At 41.9% G+C, this 22,962-nt stretch overlaps 1 protein-coding gene across 5 annotated transcripts in view; it reads right to left on the bottom strand.

The window, feature by feature from the left end:
• LOC117373171 (IQ motif and SEC7 domain-containing protein 1) overlaps window positions 1-22,962 on the bottom strand; it is a 247,212-nt gene that overhangs the window by 31,191 nt on the left and 193,059 nt on the right. For 3 of the 5 annotated variants that reach the window (XM_055222994.1, XM_055222996.1, XM_055222995.1), the window contains 2 exons: window positions 4,148-4,430; window positions 1,518-2,779 (listed from right to left, as the gene is read on the bottom strand). In XM_055222994.1, the coding sequence (XP_055078969.1) occupies window positions 1,518-2,779; window positions 4,148-4,430 (1,545 nt within the window). Of the gene's footprint in view, window positions 1-1,517; window positions 2,780-4,147; window positions 4,431-6,109; window positions 6,195-17,078; window positions 17,341-22,962 lie in introns of those variants that run through there. The other 2 variants (XM_033969075.2, XM_033969074.2) reach the window with 2 other exon arrangements.

The raw sequence follows: 22,962 nt of genomic DNA, 5'->3' as shown, positions 1-22,962 counted from the left end.
ACACGAGATTGGTTCCTTATTTCATGGTTTGGTTTTCTGTTGGTCAAATCCGCTGTTTTTATGAAGCCCGTTGAGGCGGCTGCTGTTGTGATATTGGGCCATAAACGGGAACTGAATTGAATTACGTGAAGCTAACACTGAAATAGGGCAGCATAAAGTTTTACAATCAAACCAAAATTTGTAATAATCAAATCGTAAAGGCTGCAGTTATGTAGGTATTACCCTGTCCTCTGCAAAAGAACTAAACGATCCTGGCTTTTTGCACAAACATCTCGCTGGACCTCGAGTTTGGACGTCTACGAATATTTACTGAAATTCATGTGATTCTTGTGTTTGTTTCTTAAATGTTCATATATCAGTCTTATTTACAATATTTGTGCTCTTGGGGTTGTTTACAATGTGAGCTCTGAATAGAATCCTACTTTTAAAAAAATGTGTGGGGCAAATATAATCCCAATCGCAATTTTTTCAGACAAAATTCTACAGCACAAACCCGAACCCTTAACCCACCATACCCCTCTAACTCACTAACCCTTAACCCCTAAGACCAACTCTAACTCTAAACCCTAACCCTTACACCTAACCCTAAACCCCAAACAGTAACCTTCTAACCCCCTAACCCATACCCTAACCTCTAACCCACCATGCCCCTCTAACCCCCTAACCCCAACTGTAACTCTAAACCCTAGCGTTTAACCCTAACCCCTAACACCTAAATCCCAAAGAGTAACCTTCTAACCCCCTAACCGTACCCCTAATCCTAACCCAGACCCCAACCTCTAACCCACCATACCTTTCTAACCCCCTAACCCCAACCCTAACTAACTCTAAACCCTAACCCCTAACCCTAAACCTCAAACAGTAACCCTCTACCCCCAATCCACCCTCACCCTAATCATAACCCCTAACCCACCAGACCCCTCTAACTACCTAACCCTTAACTTCAACTCTAACCTCTAACCCTTAACCCTAACACCTAACCCTAAACCTCAAACAGTAACCCTTACCCTAACCCTACCCCAAACCCCTAATCCTAACTTTTAACCCTAACCGCTAACTATCTAACCCCCAAACCTTAAACACTTAACCCTAACCCCAACTCCAACCCTAACCCTCTAAACCCCTGACTGCAACCCACTCTTAACCTAACCCCTAACCCATCCTAATCCAAACCTCTAACCCACCATATCCCTCTAACCCCCTACCCCTAACCCTTAGCCCTAATCCTAAACCCCAAACAGTAACGCACCCTTACCCTAACCCCTAACTATCTAACTCCCAAACCCTCTAACCCCAAGCCCTTAACTCCAACCCCAACCCTAACCCTCCCTCTAACTCCCTAATCCTAACCCTAACCCTTAATCATTAACCCCTAACGCTTATTTCCTAACCACTCTACCCCCCTAATCCCATCACCAACCCTACCCCTAACCCCTAAACCCCCTAACCCTATTTTAAATATCCTTTCTAACACTTAAACCATATTCACACAAAATCAAGCCCCACTGAGTACCCACTTGTTGAAGAGGTTGAGCCCGATGCGATAGTGCCTCTTTCGTATGACGTCGTTGCTGAAGATCGGCGAGTCCCAGCTGTTTCGCGTCTCCTTGTGGTACGTCTGTTTGCTCAGGGTCTGCTCTCGGAGACTGTCCCGGGACGAGGACTCGGAGCTACAGTTAATCGTATCGTTTGAATTGGACGTGCTGTTGATGCTGTCGTTGTCCCCGTCCGAAAAGTCCGACTCTGACTTGCTCTGCCGATTCGCCGACCCGTTGATGGCGAGGTGGCTCTCCAGCTGCCGGTGGCGATGGCGTAGCGGCGCGTCATCGTCCCGCGGCGGAGCTCGAGGAGGGGGTCCGTGGGAGATGTGTTTGGGACTCGCCTGTGAGGAGGTTACAATATGTCCGTGCTGTTCGTACACAGGTGGCCTTTTGATTGACCTTTCCGAGCGGTCACTCAGTTCCGCGGAGCTATCACTAGGAGGTTCTATGGTCAAGAGGGGCAGATGGTCCATTCTTAAACGCTGCTCCTGGCACTCCAAAGATGGCGTGCTGCGGCAGCTTGTGTCCGTGTCCCGCCCCTCGTCTTTGGGATCGATTGGCCAGTACTCCTGCGACGAGTTGACCGATCGCAGTCTCAAGTCCGACTCTGTACTGGACTGCTGCTCTCCTGACCTCAGCGCTATCGGACGGGACATGTCCTCTTCGTCGATAAACAGAGTTACGTCACTGTACGCCATAGCTTCGTCGTGCATTCGCCCCCCTCCCCTGCGATGGGACTGGTACGGTACCTCGCGTTGGACCTCGGGACAACCCATGGACTCCGGGTCAGGCCCTTCGTCGCCTTGGAGACTACGACAGTTCAGAGCATCGTCTATAGATTCAGCTAAAGATTTGACCTGTCTGGAAAAGGCGTCCTCTAGCTCCGTAATGGCGTCCGTAAGGTCCGCTTGCTGCACCGGGTGAGCTGCCATGTTGGGCTGGTGTTGCCGGCGATCGAGTTCCCCGCACTCTTGCATCGTGAGGGGATTGCCGTCTTCGGTCATGGAAACCTGCCGGCCCTCGAAGTATGAACTATGAACTTTCTCGGGGCCCTCGAACGATAGCTGCATCCTCATGTTGGAGAGAACGATCCGACGTGACATTCGGTTTTCCGACATAGAGCTCCGAAGGCGTTCAAAGTTCTTGTTCATCTGATACTGCCGGAACGCCGTCTGGATGGTGCGGGCGGCATGTCTCGTTATGAAGCGCCCGCCATATTTACGCTCCAGCATCTCCACCTGGGCACAGAGAACATTTACACATTTTAGAACCATGCAAATCTTGGATTAAGTGAGAATTTTGAGATTCTGACGTCTGGAAAAGGTTTATCGCTCTTCATCACAGTACGTTTAATAAAGTTAGCGGAAAAGGTCCTGAAATGGCTGGGCAAACCGCCTGAAACTGAGCCCCAATCCTGAGTCCCTACTAATCTCCACATCTGTTCATATCATCAATAAATATCTTTTATCCTTTTCCATTGCTGTGGTGTGGTCCTCGCTAGTGAATAATACATGGATTTATATTGCAAATGCAGTAGACGTATAACTATTAAAACTCCTGTAATTCTAAATCCATTTGATGTTTACACTGCCTGGCCAAAAAAAAAAAAAAAAAAGGTCACACACTCTAATATTTGGTTGTTCTGCCTTTTGGTTGATTTTTAGTTATTGTGGCATTGTTTCGATTTCGCTTCTGCAACGTCACAAGATTTATTTCCATCCAGTGTTGCATTAATTTTCCACCAAGATGTTGCATTGATGATGGTCGAGTCTGACGCTGCTCAAAGCTTCTCCAGCTCATCCCAAAGATTCTCAATGGGGTTAAGGTCTGGACTCTGTGGTGGACAATCCATGTGTGAAAATGATGTCTCACGCTCCTGATCCTCTCTGTCACAATTTGAGCCCGATGAATCCTGGTATTGTCGTCGTGGAATATGCCCGTGCCATCAGGGAAGAAAAAATCCACTGATGGAATAACCTGGTCATTCAGTATATTCAGGTGTCAGCTGACCTCATTCTGCTGAACTTAGACCGGACCAACTGCAGCAACACCAACGTATTTGCTTAGTTAAATCCAGGTGGTGACTTTTTAAATTTGTCCAGGCAGTGTATATTACTCATGTGCATTTCTTAACCCTCTGGTGCATAGCGGTCACTGCAGTGGACAGTTACTAAAACAGAACTTTCTCTTTAACGCATTGGTTCATACGGTGGAACTGCATGAGTGTCTAGAGTGCTCTCTGCTGCCGCACTCCATTGAGGTCAATTCAGTGGTCAGTCGGTGTAACTGCAAGTAAATTTCCTCTGAATGGTTTTCTTATTCAGGCCTAAACGTTGCATCTATACAGCGTTGAACTTCCCCAAAACTTGTCGAAATGTTTTTCAAAGCATAGAAACAACTATTAAAACTCCTTTAAGTCTAAAATCCATTTGATGTTTACTTTTATCACTCATGTGTGCATTACTTAAGCCGTGATTCAAGCTACTCTAAAACCTAAAATCAACATAAGCTAATAAGTTACCTTTGTACAACCAGACAAAAAAAACAAAGAAAAACGGCTAAAAATGGCTAATCAAACCAGATAAACTGCTAAATGAAATAAAAACCTGTTTATCCTGAAGGTCTGAGGACAGCTCATAGCTCTCGGACAGCGATCGGGAGCGTTTGATGGCCTCTTCCTCTGCTTGCTTTCTGAGGATGGACTGCGAGTGCTGGAGTTTGGGTCGGCGGGGTCTCTGGGGGCCCGGCTGTACCCCTCCGTGGCTGTAGAGGGGGCTGTCGAAGCGGTCTGGGCTGATGGCTGAACCGTGTGTCACCGGACCCTGGCTGTACCCGGCGCCACCGTCCAAGGAAGTGCCGCCGTCATTGGGCCTTCCATCCCCCTCCACGCTGTAAACACAAAGAAAAAAATAGGTTTGTTATTAAGACGTTCGGCTGTTTTAGCATCATTGTGCGCTTAAGGGATTATCGGCTAAATCGTGGTTGTCTGCGTAATCCGTCTCATAAGTCTACGGTACTTTGGGAGCCACTTCAAAGACAGCAGTGAGTACAAAGCCACCAAACCCTGAAATTAAACTGAGCGTCTGTAAAAGGGAGTCCAGTTTCACACAAACCAAATGCCTTTCCCAGACAAACCTTTTAGTAAAACATTAAGAAGTACAGTTGGTTGCAGCGTATCCCCGCCACATAGACCTGATTTGTCTGTTATTAACGTTCATATCTTGCTTTACGGACACAATAGCGGAATAAAAACACCAGGATCACGTAGAGCGGGTTAATACGAACATTTAAGACCAAAATGACGAGTCTGACGGCAGCAGGTACAGAGAGAGCGGCCATGTTTTTTTTCAATAGAAAGTGAATTGGAGCCAGAGTCGATCGACCTGGAAGTGCGCACATGATCACTTCCTGTTTGGGTCACGGCGGCTAGCAGGTTAGCTACGTCCATTTAAATAAACGATTGCTATATCAACTTCAACAATATATTTTGGGAGTCATTGTTCATCGTGCACATTTATTTCTTTGCAAAAACGGTAAGATTTTGGATATTTTTGTTGTAATACGATAAGTTTTGAGCAGTAGCAGGTTGAATCAGTGACGTCTATGTCTAAGTATTGGTCCATTCAGCTCATGACTTTTATTTTTGCTTTTTTAAATGTTTGCTTTATTGTTTTTGAGTCAGTTGTGTAAAGTAGTTTCAACATTATCTTTAATCGCAGTTTCTCTCTATGGCAAAATATCGCGCTTCAAAATGTGTTACTGCAACTGTAGACAAGTGTTTTATGGTATCACTTAACATCAGAGGTAGTCAAATTTAATGTAAATGTAAAAGGCTAGTACTGGACCACAGATAAAGTGCTGATGGTGTGGATTCAGAAACAAGACAGGACCAAAGAAATATACAAGAAAAACACTTAATAAGATGTTTAAAAGTAATATATGTAATACCAGTTAAAAGTTTGGACACACCCTCTCTTTTAATGTTTTTTTTCTCCAAATTTTATTACTCTATACATTTCATATACACACAGAAGACTTTAAATATATGAAGTAAGATTAAGTAGCAATAAAAAGTTAAATATCCTTAAGTGGACACCCGTTAATTTGTCGAAAAAAGGAGTTATTTAAGTTTTGTTTCTTTCAGTATATCTTGCTTCATATATCTGACGTCTTCTGTGTGTATAAAAAATGCAAAAAGTAGAAAAAATAAAGCAAAAAAAAAAATGCATTGAATGAGAGGGTGTGTCCAAACTTTTGATTGATCGTGTACTTTTAGTCCTAAAAATATGGACCTTGAGGGCATCAAACTTTGCGCGCTACATAATACAGACCGGACTGCAAACTGAGCGCTCATAAACCACGTAACAAACCCAAACAAACATGACATTTTCAAACCAGGCGCTTCAGTATTTCAGTAATTTCAGTACAGACGCAACAACCAAGGCAACACTAGACAACGTGACATTATTACTACAGGGCAAAACTCCCTCGTGCAGCTCCACTTCCACAGCACCAGCGCAATATCCACTTCTCTTTAAACAAACTTTAAAAGCACGAACGTTACTCACTCACTCTTACACTCGCCGGCGTTACACGAGGCGGCCCGTTTACCCCGAACCGACCGCCGGTTTTCAATGAACTGCCAACTTTTCCTCCAAACCTTGTCCACCATTCTGGCTCTGTGTCTTTCTGTCAGGTCCAGTCCAGAGTACACACACACAGCTCCACCAGGAAACCAATGTTTATGCCACTTTTAAGCACCAATCAGGGAGCGGGGAGAGTTGCATCATGGGACCTGCTGCCAGCGTGCCTGTTTCAATAGCCGTTACAAAGTCCAAGAGAGTGACAAGGCAAATAGCTCCGGTGAAGAATGTCAGAATTTTTTTTTTTTTTGTGCTGAGGCGTTCACACATGTGGGGGGGGGGGATTGGCGTTTCAGTTTTTTTTTATCATGTGCTCGCTGTCTGAACTGCGGCGGACACACCCTTACAGTGTACACAATCCACTTCCTTCATTACTCCGGCTCAATATCAACACACGGGCGAAGTTTGACGGTGAACAGGGTGGCACTGCCAACGGGAATCAGCTGCGGAGAAGAGCCAGCTGTTCACGAAGAAGATGGAAGTGTGTGGAGTTAAAGAGCCCCGCGAGAACAGCGGTGGAAATAGGGATAAACTGTATTATTACGTCAGAGAAATATTGATTTTTACTATCTCAAATCTAATTATAAAACTGGAATTGTCAAAATGGTCATCGGGGGAGAGAGATCTAAAGTTGAACGCAGTGTTTATACTTTAAAACGTCCAAGGAAATAACTGGAATTGGTGGGAGAAGTGCTCCGTTTTGTCGCTTAAGTAAAAAGCGACAAAAAAGGACAAATCCCCAAAATGGCGGACCTCCCAGGCTCGAGCTTAAACCTGATGGACAAGCTTCCTACAGTGGGCGATAAAGATGGACGATGGAAGGCTAAAGAACAAGCGGGCGGACGAAAGAAGATGGAGGAAAAGAAAAAAGGAAAGAAAAAGAAAAATGGAAAAAGAAGGGTCTGATTTTATTCAAAACAGTACACACCAAAAACGAAAATACAGTCCTAAAGGGAAAATAGAAGAAGTATATACTGCAAAAGTACAGATACCAGCGCAAAAAGATACTCAAGTATTAAAGTATCTGATTAAAAATGTACTTAAAGAGTAAAAAATTTTAAGTATTTCATGTTTAAAGGTTCAAATGTGGGGTTTTTGATAAAGATTTGTGTTGTTTTGTTGAACAGAAATGATTTAATTGATTGTAAAGTTTGGTTTGTTCAAATTATAATTCTGGTGTCAAGCTGTAATAAAAAAATACTTTTACGTTTCAGAAATGTAGTAGAGTCGAGAGTACAGATACCTGCTCTCAAATGTAGTGAAGTAAAAGTAAAAAGTACCAACTAAATAAAGTACAGATACCTCAAATGTGTACTTACGTATAGTACTTTACCACTTGTACTTCGTTACGTTCCATAACTGCATTAGTACTAATTTTATCTACATTTTGTTCCCAGTTCAGTTTAATCCTGCCAATTTCCAGAAAAGCAGCCAGTAAACTGAAACTATCAAAAACTTTAATCCTCAAATCCTGAAGCTGAAAGCAGATGCCACTGTCTCCTCACCCAGAGATTGAACCCACAACCTCCTGATGAAGAGGCACAAGCATCGCTGGATCTCAGTGTGACTCTGAAGTGCTGTACGTTTGCAATTTGTTTTCTCCCCGACAAAACCCACAATGTCGATGAAACGTTCTGCACCAACAAAGACGCCTACGAAGGTTTGAACTTTGAGAGAGTTTAAACGAGAGAGAAACGTGAGAAAATGTTAACGCCTGTGTGAGAAAAGTGTATAAAGTGTGTGGTGAGGGGTTTTACAGACAAAAAACATAGAGAATAATTGTAAAAAATAACGCTGACTGCTTTTGCGGGTTATTTTTAAAACGTAACCCCCGCGATAAACGAGGGACCACTGTATACTCAAGTTTAATCACATTTTGTTTATAATTGTGTAAAACTACTTAAAGGTCCTATACTGCACTAAATTGACTCTTGTGAGGTTTAAGTCATGTTCTAATGCGGTTCTCTTCTCAAAAACAGACCTGGAGTTGTGTTTTGTTTCATTCTCACATGTTTGAGTCACACTTTATTATTAGTCTGTACATTTCCAAACCTCAAAATGCTCCATTCCACCTTGTGATGTCATGAAGTGGTAGTTTTCATCCATTTTAAAAACTCCTTTTACCTTTAGTTCAGTAGAAATTGGCAATTCCAGAGCTGAAATCATCCAAATCTTTCTAGAAATGAAGGTGTGTGGAGTTTAAAAACACAGCGGAGCACTTCCCGTATCACCACTTCATGACATCACAAGGTGGAACAGAGTGTTTTTTTTCAGTTTGAGACAAGAACTCAGCCTAAATATGCAGGTTTGTGTGTTTAAAAAAGTGCGAATGAAACAAAAAAACACAACTCCAGGTCTGTTTTTGATGAGGAAACAACAATACAGCGTAATATGTGCACTTTAATCCTTTTAATCCTGTTTTAAACCTAAACTTGTCGTTGTAGAACTGGTTTAGATCTATAACTAAAAGTACTTTCCAGTTTATTACTTCAGGACAGCAGTGCCTTTGCCATGTGTCACTGTACAAACTACTATCCCTGGAGTCTGACTCAGTTCTTAATGTTTTTCAGGCACCAAAGTCTCCTATTAGTTCGATCATTTCCGTATTAGAGAGCTGACAATAGTGCAGTGTCAGTTTAAGAGGAATAGGAAGTTGCTTAAGCGTTAAAGTGTCTGAAAATGAGGAACTAACGCAAAAATAATTCATACGTGCGAACAACACAATCTGCTCAGCTTTTAATAGTAACAGCTCTATCTCTGGGGTTAACGCGGAGCCAAAACTGAAGTACTTTTAACCGTTCTCCCTCGTGTGGCGTTCGTTCTTCTCCAAAACATAGAGTCTGTTTGTGATTGCGGGAAACAAAGGACTGCAGTCGTTTTAGCGCTGAGGTCATGCGGCGCGCTGTGAGTCAGGAAAAGGGGGATAGAAAGAGGGAAAGAGGAGAACGCCTGGTGTTTGGACTGTTACGGATTCGAAGGGGAAAAGGCGGGAAGCGACGCAGGAAGTAGAACGCGGCGCTCCACTGAAAATAACGATTATGCAATGTTTTGTTTACTGATTGTTCCCTGATAATGGTTTTGTTTGTGTTGGGCAAATAAAGTCGTTTGGAGAAGTGGTTTAAATGGATACAGCAACTTTTTTTAAGAATTTTGAATGTTTTAGCTCGACTTTAAGAATAATAATAATAATAAAGGTGGTCTGAGAGGCCAGTGGCACGGATTGGAAGACTTGGTTCTCTACCTCAGGGCAGCTGTGGCAACCGAAGAGTATGAGGAGCCACGTTTTTATATACACTCGTTTATCACGGGGTTATGTTTTAAAAATAACCCACAATAGACGAAATCTGTGAAGTATCAGCTTTATTTTTTACAATTATTCTCTCTGTTTTTGTCTGTAAAACCCCTCACCACACACTTTATACACTTTTCTCACACAGGCGTTAACATTTTCTCACATTTCTCTCTCGTTTAAACTCTCTCAAAGTTCAAACCTTCGTAGGCGTCTTTGTCGGTGCACAACGTTTCATCGACATTGTGGGTTTTGTCGGGAGAAAACAAATTGCAAACGTACAGCACTTCATTTGTGGGAGATGCTCTACCCGTGATGTTTATGTCGAGGGCGGGATTTGAACTGCCAACCTTCGGATCAGTGGACAAACGCTCTACGAAATGAGCTACTGTCGCCCAACTCAACATGATGATAACGGTAAAAATGGAGAAAGTGAATTACAGTTGTCCCTCGCTATATCGCGATTCATCTTTCATGGTTTTGATTTTTTTTTGTGCAATTCTACATGCTTTTTTTTTTTACAGAGTATGAGTGCACATTGTGTTCTGCGTCCTGATTGGCTGTTGGACTGTAGACCATTGTCCATCAGTCTCCTCCGTGCCGTGTCTCCTGTCCAGTACAGAATGTGTTCAGACAAATTTACATAAACGTTGGATCTCAGTGTGACTCTGAAGTGCTGTACGTTTGCAATTTGTTTTCTCCCCGACAAAACCCACAATGTCGATGAAACGTTCTGCACCGACAAAGACGCCTACGAAGGTTTGAACTTTGAGAGTTTAAACGAGAGAGAAATGTGAGAAAATGTTAACGCCTGTGTGAGAAAAGTGTATAAAGTGTGTGGTGAGGGGTTTTACAGACAAAAAACATAGAGAATAATTGTAAAAAATAATGCTGACCACTTTTACGGGTTATTTTTAGAACATAACCCCCGCGATAAACGAGGGACCATTTCTAAATAATAATTTCTCCACTGCTGAAAGTTGCTTGGTGATTATATTTGTCTGAGTCGCCCAAATGCGTAAAATTTGACCTGTGACACACCCGAGATCTGATTATTCTGAATATTTTTGCTCTGCAGCTTTTAAAAATAATTCCTACTTCCTCCTTGATCAAGAACACACACTTTTTCAACACTTTAGAAGATGTGAGTTTGGTCCTCGTTTCACTGCATTTCCCCGTTTTCCGATGGCCATGATTGACAGGTGGATTAGCCAATCAGGGACTTGCATAGTCTGTTTGTATCGGGAAAAAAAAACAAAAAACATGATGGATTTTTGCAGAATCACTGAGCGAAACCTAAACTCTGTTAATCTGAGGTGAGAGAAAAGTGATTTTGTTTGTAAATCAGAGGCGACCAATGAGCTCCTTCGCTTCACGTGTCACTGAAATAAACAAATCCGACTGGACGATCACGTTTTGACCAGGCAGCGGAGGACGTGGGACCAGACTGACATCGATCTGTAAACGTCCTCCAGCGTTAGGACACAGAAGTACACAGAAGTAAGATTTAGCGTAGCATCAAATTGGCTCTTCGTCTCCGCCATCCTCTACCAGCACCTCGCAGCCAGTCTGATCCAGGGATAAGCCGACCGCTCAGCTGGCAGTGATTTTCAGCCCAGGGTTCCAGGGGAGATTTTGGGGGTACGTCTGCAGTGAAGGCGGGACGGCGGGACGGGGACGGGGGGGTCAAACACGCACTCTCTCGCCCCCATCCTGAACAAACAAAGACCCCCTCGCCCCGGCCTCAGCCCAGTCCACCGGTGGGACCTGAGGGAGAAACATTCCTCCATCCCGGAAAAGAGGAGTCACATCAGCCGCGGTTCTGGGAATAGGAGCGGGATAATGAAGTGCAGGCAGGAGCTCGGAGCCCAGAGACAGAGGCACAAAGTGGAACGAGCCAATGACAAAATGAAGTCACGGCGAAGACGGCTAAAGTCCGCAAACATCACGCCGCTTGTGTGGTTTAGCAACGCGCAGGAAAACACGGGGATCCCATTAAACTTCAATTCTTACTGCAAGTCTTGCCATTCTGTAGGTGAGATTTAGGATTTCGTAGTTTAGATTATGACAAAAATAACATTTTTACTCCTTAGCGCTGATCGATCTCACGTTTGGATTCAATTTTGTAATGAAAAAAAAGTAAAACATATTCCTTCAGTGTCTTAACGCTGCTCCAAATCACATGCCCTGACAGACAGAGGAATAACTGTAGCCCGCAATATAAAACAGACCATTAAAACACACGAACACATTTAAACAACCAGGTCTCAGTCTGAGAAACTGCACAGCTCTGTCGCTCAGATGTAGACGTCATAAAAGTAGAAATAAAAAGCACCTTTGAAAACGTGTTTAAACAATATGTCTGCGGTCAGCACTCATTCACATTAAACACCACATTTCGCACATATATAATCATCTTTTAAATCGATTTCACATCTACAGTTGTTAGTGCTGTTAAATGATGTAAAAAAATCAGATTAATCACACTTTTGAAATATGATTTATCAAGATTAGCTTCACTGATCTCATTGATTTTAAAGCTGAAATTTAAACTTTATAATTTGACGCATTTAAAAAACAACTACAAACTGCTAAATGTATTAGTTATTTCACAAATCTAAATTATTTAAAGTCCAACTGGCTACGATTTATGCCTAAAAATCCGTGACCACATGTTCCAGGTTAAAGAACATGATCGAACAACAGGTTTAGTGGGGTTAAAGGCCCTTCATTGCAGCTTGCGGGTGTAACGGGCTCTTATTGTGACAGACACAAGCTGTTAGCGTTGGCCTGGCGTCTTCCAGTATTTTGTAGCTGTTTGGTTAAACTCCCAGAGGCCAAAGTGCGAGCGTGATTAGTCAAAACAGAGCGTGTGATTAATCTATGTTCATTTGTTTGGGCTAATGGCGTCTGTTAGCTAACGTGCGCTAACATGATATGACCAAACTGTCACTTATACAAATCATGCTTTCAATTCTAAACAATGAATACCGTGAATTTAAGACTATAAGCCGCTACGTTTTTGCCCACGCTTTGAACCCTCCGGCCTATACAACGGTGCGGCTAATTTATGATTTTTACTGGTTGACAGCCACCGGGGGGCGCTCTCTAGCAATAAATGCAAAAGTGAGACAGACATGGGGAAAGATTATGCGCTGAAGAATACACTAGTTTAGATTTTGAACTGTCATTTTGCGCATCATGGAAAACACACGAAGAAATGCAGCTTTTAAGTTAAAGGGAATCTGGTGTTAAAGAAGGAAATAGATCCACTGCACATAAGTTTGACCATTAAAGAAGGAAATAGAGCCACTGCACATAAGTTTGACCATTAAAGAAGGAAATAGAGTCACTGCACGTAGGTTTGACCATTAAAGAAGGAAATAGAGCCACTGCACATAAGTTTGATCATTAAAGAAGGAAATAGATCCACTGCACGTACGTTTGACCATTAAAGAAGGAAATAGAGTCACTGCACGTAAGCTTGACAATCAAAGAAGGAAATGGATCCACTGCAGGAAGTTTGACCGTCAAAGAAGAAATAGAGCCACTGCGCGTAAGCTTGACAATCAAAGAAGGAAATGGATCCACTGCACAAAGTTTGACCGTAAAAGAAGGAAATAGAGCCACTGTGCACGTAAACTTGGCATTAATGAATCGATGCAACGTTGGAGGCGGCAGCTGGAAGAACTTAGTCAATGTAAAAAGACAAAAAAATCTTTCAGTGGAAATAAAAACGGCTGGTACGTGTTGGTGCTGTTTTATTTTCTAAACCTGCAGGTGTGTTCATCCCGTATTGATCTCGTGTTGGTGCCGATTTCCAGGCATAGTTTGCAAAAAAGCGTGTCTTAAATTAAATAAAAACTCAAAAAACCCTCCGTGTACCGTCTTTCTGTGTAAATATCTCATGTTTCAACACATTTTTAACACGTGGCTTATATTCAGGTGCGGTTTATATATGTACAAAATAGATTTTCTTTTCAAATTTAGATGGTGCGACTTATATTCAGGTGCGTTCAATAGTCCAAAATGTGCAATAATGAACTTTTTCTTTGTGATCAAAATAACAGCCTCATCATCAGTGGGCCTGCCTCATCCGTGACCCCCGATGACATCACTTCCTGTCCTGGAGGAAGTAGACGAAACCCGATGCCTCGTGAGTCCACGGGCTTTAGTACAACATCAGTCCAACACTAATACTTCTCGTGTACACGCTTTACCTCATATCCTGCCTCCGCGTACGTCCACACACTCGTTTCTATTATGTAAACAAAGTAAAACGACCTCACGGCGCTACCTCACACGACCTCGCCGCTCAAACATAAACACGAGCGCCGTCTGCTCTCATGGATGTCCCAGGTGAAAAGTTACGTTGATGAACCCGTAGCAATAAAAACGCAGCCATATATCGCGTTTTTATGAGTTTGGGGTCTGCAGATAGCTGTAAAAATGAGCCCAAACTGCTTCTGATTTACAGCGATGCCCCCCGCCAGCGCTCGGACTGTCACGCCGGGAGTTAGGAGCCATCCAGAGTCTCGTAAGGCCAGCAGCCGGAACGTGTAGCTGGAAACGTTTACTCAGATGTATGTGTAAAAATAAAAGCAGAACTGGGAAGATAATACGTGTTCTTGTTCACGATAAGGAACAGTTACTCACGTCTGATTTTAAACGCAGTATTTTAGTCTCAAATCCCAAATAGATGTCGGGAAAATACGTCTACGGCAGGATTTATGTCGGATTTGAAAGAAGGGACGGGTAAATCTGCACCATGTAACTTTTCTGGTGAAGTTTCCGCCCCGTTTGTCTCCAGTGAAGTTCCACAGAATAGTATTAAACTAGATTTGTGTTTATTCAGTGTGTTTTATGCCGCAAAACTCCCTTGAGAAATGTGTTTTCTTTGTAATTTCAATCTAGATAAAACCATGTTATGCAAAAGTTTTGGCAAAGAATCTCCATGAAGATAAGACGTATGTGGCTCCTTCATTAGAAATGTTACATAATTCAACTTTAGGCTTCATCCAGTTTAAATTACATACAAATAAACACCATTCAAAAGTTTGGACACATCATCTCATTTAAGGTTTTTATATGAAGTAAGATATGAGAAATTATGTGGCAAAGAAAAAACTTTACGTAACTCTAGAAAGAATGTTTTTTTATATTTTAAATTCAGACCCATGGTAGTGTAAATATTCCACCGCCTGACTGACCTAAAATCTTGTTAACTATGAGCAAGAAATCATACTGAGGTATTAAATGCCAAGAAATGTATATGTTTGTTTGTTTGTTTTTTTATTTAAGGTAAAGGTTTTTTAGCATAATTGGTAAAGTAAAATAAGTAAAAAATATATAATAATAAATAAATAAATAATGAAAATAATCAAATCAATATACAAAATAAATACAAAAATAAAATAAATTAATAAAAAATAATAAATAAATACAAATAAAGGAGGAGTTTTGTCAAAGTGCTCCAGAAACACATGGAGCAACTGAAAAATGTCCACTTTGCCTCGAAGTTCAAATCACATTTTTTCTAGTTGGACATGTTTCATTATGTCATACAATAGATTTATGTAAATTGGAGTTTTTTTGTTTGTTTATGTACATGTATTTTTAAATAAATGTGTTAAAATAATGTAACAATAACAGAAATATTGTGATGTCGTATTGTCAAAAGTCTCACAATAATATCGTGGGTTGTCACTATATATTGAGTTTTCAAGTCTCTTTACTTAAGTTCATAGCTAAAAAAAACAGGAAACTACATAGACCATGATCCTTTGCTCTGTTTCAGTGCAGACTACATGAACAAATAACTGTCATGAAGCACTTTTAAAACTTAACTCTTAACTCTTAACGCTCAAACTCAAAGTGCTTTACATCAACGAACCACTGACCCATCCAAACGTAAGTGTCTTTCCCAAAGACACAACAACAGTTTTCATCTGTGGGAGCCGGAATCACACCGTCAACCTGTGAGCTAGTGGATCTGACCAATGATATTTATGTCGAGAGCAAGATTCGAACTACTAACCTTCGGCTTAGTGGACAAACGCTCTACCAATTGAGCCACCGTCGCCCATATAAGACAATATTTCATCTTTTATCTTGAATTTCTAATCACCATGGCAACAGCCCTAACTTTTCACCTTCCTGAAACCTATTGAACTGAATTGCAACTTGCGATTTGAAAAGCCAAAGTCACTCTAGTCTTTTACAGTGCAGTTTGGGTGTGTAGTTTGTTTGTTTTTTTTACATCAGATGCCCTTCCAGATCTACTGACTGAGCCACGGTCGCCCCTCGTCAAGGCATTTTAAAAGGAAAAATAGATGTTTACGTTAAAAAAAAACCCCGCAACAGGCGAAATACACAAAGTAATCAATTATTCTATATGTTTTTTGCAGTAAAACCCCCTCACCACACACTTTATACACTTTTCTCACACAGGCGTTAACATTTTCTCACATTTCTCTCTTGTTCGTTAACCAGACAATACTTTTATATCATTTTGACAGCACAATCCCGTCGGAAAAGGAGCTTGTAATGACTTTGAAAATGCACGTCTCAAACTATGATGTAATAAACGTCTCATCTAATTCAATAACATCACACTGGACTTTGTGTTCCAAGCCGCTTCACATCTGTAAAAACAAAAAAACGAGTTCACCCCAGTACACTTTTGATTGTACGTAAACACCGCAATCACCGCATTTACTGGCACCACCGACCAATTAGATGTCGTAAAACCCTTCCCCGTGCCCGCCGTCCCTGCCCCAAATAACTACAAACATGTCACCGCTCTCATTATCGTCTGCTGATTAATAATTAAACGCTGCTTCTCGGCACCTGCCCTTGAACACGAGTGAATTTAAAAGCCCCTGTCCGATCTATAGAGACGGCGCAGAGACACACCGCAGGAATGCCCTTCAAACCGGGAGCCAACGAGGGGCGGGAGTCGCGCGATCCGACTCCCACCGCCGTACAGTAAGACTAAACACGCCATAATCGCACTTGGCTCGCGCGCGGTGACTCAGAATGGGGGGCTGGTTTCCATTGAAATAAATTAAAATTGATGAGTTAGCCTGGTTTTGGGTTACCGGCCGCTAGCATTGTCTCAGCTTGGATCGGTAGGTGTTGGCTTTCCATAAACACGCTAAGCCAGTCTCACCTCTGTTTAATAAACATTTTAAGCTCCAGGAAAAGATGAGAGGCGTGCGTTGCCAGGTAGAAACAAAAGAAGTCATTTTGTCAAGTAAAGGTTAGCTTACGGGGTTTTATATACACACGATGATGCTAATTGGCGCAGTCTGTGCTAGTTTCATACTGGTTTAATCAACTGGAATCTGCAATCTTTTAGGACAACTGGCAGCTAATGAATGAATGAAGATACTTGCACCAGTTTTGCTAACATTATTCCAGCATTTTTTGACAAAGTTTTATATTTTAAGTGTAAGTTTTATCATTTTATTTGTCAAGTCAGTCAAATCTTAACGGCATCGATCAACAAAGTCTACGCCAATCAACCTACTAGTCAGCTGTCTTTGATTAGTTCCCAAAATCCCATCCGGAATTCCCATTGATTCCCGTACAAACTCCGCTTACCATCCGTTCAGTGATAGCCCAAGTTCCAGCAGGGAATGGGTCTTCTCCGAGTTACACTGCAAACACCACATGCTGGACGCCGCTGACAGGACCACGGACTTCCAAACATTAGAACAACTCCGTCTCCCAAACTTTCATTTCGCTCTAAATCAGACAAAATTCCCAAATTCCCAAACGCCATCTGCCATTCTTCTCCTCCCGGTTTCCGTGTTTCGACTGCGTACAGTAGAGACCATTTTGGGGCATAGTCTGAAGAAGGTAAAGAGTCTGTAATTTCTGACAAGTATATGAACGCTTTTCTTCCTCTGTCTGCAGTCTCGCAGTCTCAGCCGGGATCCGGAGCAGGAAGGGAGGGGGAGGAGGCTGGGAAAGAGCGGAGAGAGAGCTGCTTTTGCTATAAGACAGAGGGGGAACTATGGAAAAGGGGCGGTGTGCAAAGGAGCGAAGGACTGCAGGAGAATGGGAGAGAGCTGGAGGGCTGCAAGACATCAGGAATTATGAAGAGGAAAAACTGTAGGGAAAAAAGGAAACGCGCTTTACTTAGATCCTATAGAACTCCAGCAATGCATCAAATCTGACTTGGCGAAATGTTTAAGATCAAGTGGAAGGAGTTATAGTTGGAGTTTTCGAATAAAGAAGTTTGGAAATCATGGCCGTTTTCCAGTAAAAAGAAATTGATGAGCTGGAATAAAATGTCTAAAATCATCAAATCATCGTCTGTAATGGACTGAGTTAGCTCATTTATCAAGCCTGTACATGTGTTATAGTTCTTTTATTCATGGGTTTTAGTTTCTTGTTACACGCAGCCATTTTGAGGACTTTTCGCAATTCAAAAGACATCGCGAATGGTCATATCGTACAGCGTTTTTTCCACTCTCGAGACACTCAAAGCGCTTTACGTCGAGGAGAAACACGCAAATTCATACGCCGGTGTACGCAGACGCTAAGGGGACGTTAAGGTGCGTTAAGCGTCTTGCCCAAGGACACGACGACAATCAAAGAGAGGGATTTGAACCAGAAACCTCCAGATCAGTGGACAAACGCTCTACCAACTAGTGTTTTGTCTTGAATTGCTAATTTTCACGGCGACGGTCCAAACTCTTAACCGTTCTGAAACCTGAATTGCAACACTGATTTGAAAAAAATTAGCGTACAGTTTTTGTTTTTTTTACATCTGATGCCCTTCCAGACACATCCTCATTTAATTTCTCTGGGTCAAAATAAAGTTGCACCAGCTCGGAATCAATAACGCATTTTTTATTCGCTCGTATAATATCAATGTACCTGAAAAACGATTAACGAACGTCAGAACGCCAATACGGTTTGAGCTACGACTACATCTGCGACCTATTTTTAAACAGAAGAAAAGCTTTTAGCCAACGCTCAAATGTACTTCTATTAATAGTTCCTTTCAAGGCCAAAAAAGTCACTACGCGAGACGCACTCTGAGACAAAAGGGGGAATTTTCACCGTCTTCTAAGACCGGCGATATTTACTACGCAACCAGGAATACCCTTTCATTTAGCCCGTTTTAAATCCGCATTGTTTAAAACCCAAAATTCCCAACACAGCCATCATTGTCCCAGCCTCGCGGACTTCAAAAATTGTTGTTGGGACGTTGAGCAGACTAATCACCCCTCGGAGAGAAGGGGGTTGGGGTTAAAGTGCCCCCAGGAGTCCGAGGTATTTTCTGTAATGACAACAGGCACCGGAAACGCAGGGCAATGACTCCCACATGCACGGCTCCGAGGGACACCTCTCATTTACACTCGCGACTAATTACAGGACTAGAAATGATCACGTACGATTGGGCTGTTTTGGTCCCGAGACTTAAGAGAAAAAGTCACTACGCTAGAATCTTAGGCTGTTTATATAAATGGACGTAGCTAACCTGCTAGCTGCGTGATCATGCGTGCGCTTCCGGTTCCATCGACTCTGGCTCCGATTCACTTTACATTGGAAAACTGTGGCCCGTCTCTGTAACTGCTGCCGTCAGACTCGTCGTTTTGCTCTAAAAATGTTCATATTAACCCGCTCTACGTGATTCAGTTGTTCTTATTTCTCTATTTTATCCGTAAATCCAGATATAAATGTTAATATCTGGTGTTTTTATTTCTTTATTGAGTCCGTAAACCAAGATTTAAAAATTAATAACAGACAAATCAGGCGCTTTCTTTCCTCAACGTCACTCCCGCTAGCGTTAGCAACAGGTTTGATTGACAACCTTCAACAATCTCACTCCGGATTGGCTCTTTGGTTGCTATGATTCTCGTGGTCGTCGTTCCTAATGTGCGACTTGGCTCCAAATTAGCCGCTAGAACTGCTAGCCTCGAGGAGCTTTATTTAACTGAAGCTAAATGCTGTGGGTGACATCACACTCAGCTAGAACATAATGCTAGTATCTGTAGTAGAGATAAGATCTTAAAATGCACAGCGCCATGTGATTCACTCGTAGCTGACGGTTCAACTTGACTCATGATTTTCCAACAAAGCTACGTCTGTCTCAAGTTGTTTTGCAGTTGTTTGGTACAGTTTAAGTCTGTAAAAAGTTTAATTTAACTTTGACATTATTGTGCCTGGACTAGAATAGGCTAAACAACGCGCAGCTACGTACAAACCATTTTGGGAAAGGTTTTTGCGAGTAAGACAAGGGCAAGACGGGGTAATTATCAACTTTAACAAGGAAGAAAGACGTTTGAACACCATTTGAACATGTTTGTTGGGTTAATAATACAAATCTAGACATAAGACAATAGCAGAAGGTAGGATGTGTTAGGTTTATCCGCTGTGCTAGTCCAAGGCTAGCATAAACAAACATTTGCAGTGTATATTATAAAGAGAAAAGTATTTTTTTTTACTTTATTGTGGCTAGACCTCTCTACGTAAAACCGCCTCACTCCGACACGCAGCTATGTACATTTGGAATTGTTTTTTTGTTTTTTTATCCATCTGAAAATGTGACAAATTGAAGACATGTAAGCTAAGATGTTTTAAAAGCGAGCGTCGTTTAGCTAGGGACTATCTCTTTGCGCATTAGCGCCTGGTAACCTCACCGTTAGCGTCACTACTTCCTGTTTTTTGTAGAGTCACGCGAAAATGAATAAATATTTAAACATGAGACAGTTTTTATTGTGTAAAAACTACACAAATAAAATGAATACTTCAGTGGAGGATACTTCTGTATTTACAAAGAAACAAATTTGTGTCAGTGCTAATGCTAATGCTAATTTTGAAGCATTAAAGAACACCAAAAACTGAACTATTCAACATATTAAAATAAAGACAACCCAATTATTTTTATATGATGAATACTTCAGTGGAGGACACCATTTTGTTTAAAAAGAGACATAGTTGCGTCTCAATGCTAACACTAATGCTAATTTTGAGGCATAATACATATTAAAACAACACAAACTGAAATATTCAACATATAAAAATAACTGAGTCATCTTTATTTTAATATTTATTTTAATAACGTTTATTTGATGTTTCCTGATTTGAATAAATGTAACTGTTAGTTTTGAGACGCAATGAGCTAGCTAGCGTGTATACAGAGCCTTTTAGGGCATTTTAAATTATATTAAATTAAATATATAGTTGACAGATGCAGTAGGGAGGGCATCTGATGTAAAATACAGACTTTCAGTGTGGCAACTTCAATCATTGCTCAGTAGAAAGTAGATCATTTGCCGTTGATCCAAAAACTGAACGAAAACCACTGCTATTTTTACAGCTCCTGATATATCCATGATGAGGCATAGGGGCTGCATTATTTTTACTATGAGCCCGGGTGGGACAATGTGATGAACTCCAGATATCGCAGTAAAAGTAACGCACGACCGCGGGAGGATCGTTGTAATTCCCGACGCTTGTCTGCTGCGCGTTACTGTAGTCGGCTTGGAGTGATGTCACTGAGAATTCCAAGCGGAGGCCCACTCCTGCTCCATTCTCATAAAACGCCATTTCTTCAACTCAATACATATGGTCTCAGGGCTCCTTCACCCCTCCTCCTCCTCCTCCTCTCCTCGCTCCTCTCCTCTCCTTCTGTTCTGGAGCGGGAAAAAAAGAAAAAAGTCAAGATACTTCCAACTTGGAGTGAGGCCAAGGAGGCATCCGCAGGTCAGATCCGTGTGCTTATCCAATGCATTCCCACACACTCGGATACGATCGGAAACCTGAACTTTCAAGTTGCAATTCCCGGTGAAACAAGACAGTGGCGGATATGAAATCGGAAAAGCTGTATGTTCCTGGAAGCGTGGTCACAAGGTTTTGGGGGGGAAAAAGATGCAACTTCTGACATCACTGTGATTTTTTTTTTTTTTTTTTTTGTAGTTTCGCTATCTGCTCGGTTTGGATGCTAAACAAAACCAAGGACCCAGAAGGAACGAAAGAGAAAAAGAGAGTGGGGTCTGGAAACAATTACAAAGGAGTGATGTCATACTTTTATACCAAATTAGATGGAGAGGCTGGAGGTAGCTTTGCGAACACTGCCGACATTGTGAAGGAGGAATAAAAGAGGGGCGTTTCTGGCGGTAAAAAGTCAACAAATGAACAACGGATTTAGCTCGCATGGTAGTTACGGGAAAAAAACTCAGGATAACGAGTATAATTAACGGGATTCAAAACTAATGAAATACATCTTGTCTTTTTGAATGAAATGAAACACAATTCCAGGTCTGTTTGTGATGAGGAAACAACATTAGAGCATGGATCCGAAAATAGAATAACATGGGCCGTTTAAACTGGCAGCAGATGTTTTCTAAAATCAGTTTAATTAAAGGATTCACAGTTTGAGGTCAGCACTTCCTGTAGAAAGTAAAATGTTGGAGTTGATTTGTGTCTGTGGTGGTCTGTGGTGGTCTCGGCGGTGGTGGTCTGTGGTGGTCTTGGTCTCAGTGAGCATGGTGGTCTATGGTGGTCTTAGTGAACTTGGTGGTTTGTGGTGGTCTATGGCAGTCTGTGGTGGTCTGTAGTGGTCGTGGTGGTCTCCGTGGCCTTTGGTGGTCTGTGGTGGTCTCAATGGCATTGGTGGTCTTGATGATCTGTGGTGGTAGTAGTGGTCTGTGGTGGTCTCAGTCGTCTTTGGCGGTCTGTGGTGGTCTTGGTGGTAGTAGTGGTCTGTGGTGATCTGTGGTGGTAGTAGTGGTCTGTGGTGGTCTTGGCGGTCTGTGGTGGTCTCAGTCGTCCTTGGCGGTCTTGGTGGCCTGTGCTGTCTTGGTGGTCTGTGGTGGTATTGGTGGTCTGTGGTGGTCTTGGCGGTCTGTGGTGGTAGTAGTGGTCTGTGGTGGTAGTCGTGGTCTATGGTGGTCTCTGTGGTCTCTATAGAACATCTGTACGGAGCATCTGATACGAGTTTGAGACCAAACATTATGGAACAAAGGTTTTGTTTTGTTTTTTCGTTTCATTTTGCGACTGGGTGGCGGAGATGGATCAAGTACTCGGTTTTGTTACTTAAGTAAAAGTACAGATAGTGAGGCAAAAAGTTACTCGAGTAAAAGTAAAAGCATCTCATGAAAAAAATCTACTTAGCTAAAAGTATTAAAAATGTACTTTAAGAGTAAAAAATAAGGTATTGCTCATTTGTTCAAGTGTAAATGTAGAGATACTGTTTCAAAATTTTAACATTTTATTTCGTTTCTTAATTTTTTTAATGAATTTTGTGTATTTATTTTAATTTCCTCAAAGCCAAAGCTCAAACTCAGAATAAATATGGTAAAAATAACCCCTCAGATCATATGAAAACTACTTACTTTTCCGTCCTATTGAGCAGAAAGTACAGATAGTAAAAAGTACCCACTGTAAAATATTCTTAAGTACATTTTTTTTAGGTATCTGCTGTTTACTTCAGTCCAGTACTTTACTCTTTGTACTCTGTTACCTTCCT

Source organism: Periophthalmus magnuspinnatus, chromosome 7 (assembly GCF_009829125.3).
Source record: "Periophthalmus magnuspinnatus isolate fPerMag1 chromosome 7, fPerMag1.2.pri, whole genome shotgun sequence".
NCBI classification, from domain to species: domain Eukaryota; kingdom Metazoa; phylum Chordata; class Actinopteri; order Gobiiformes; family Gobiidae; genus Periophthalmus; species Periophthalmus magnuspinnatus.
Note: the sequence above shows the minus strand (reverse complement) of the source record. Positions and strands in the feature narration are given on the sequence as shown.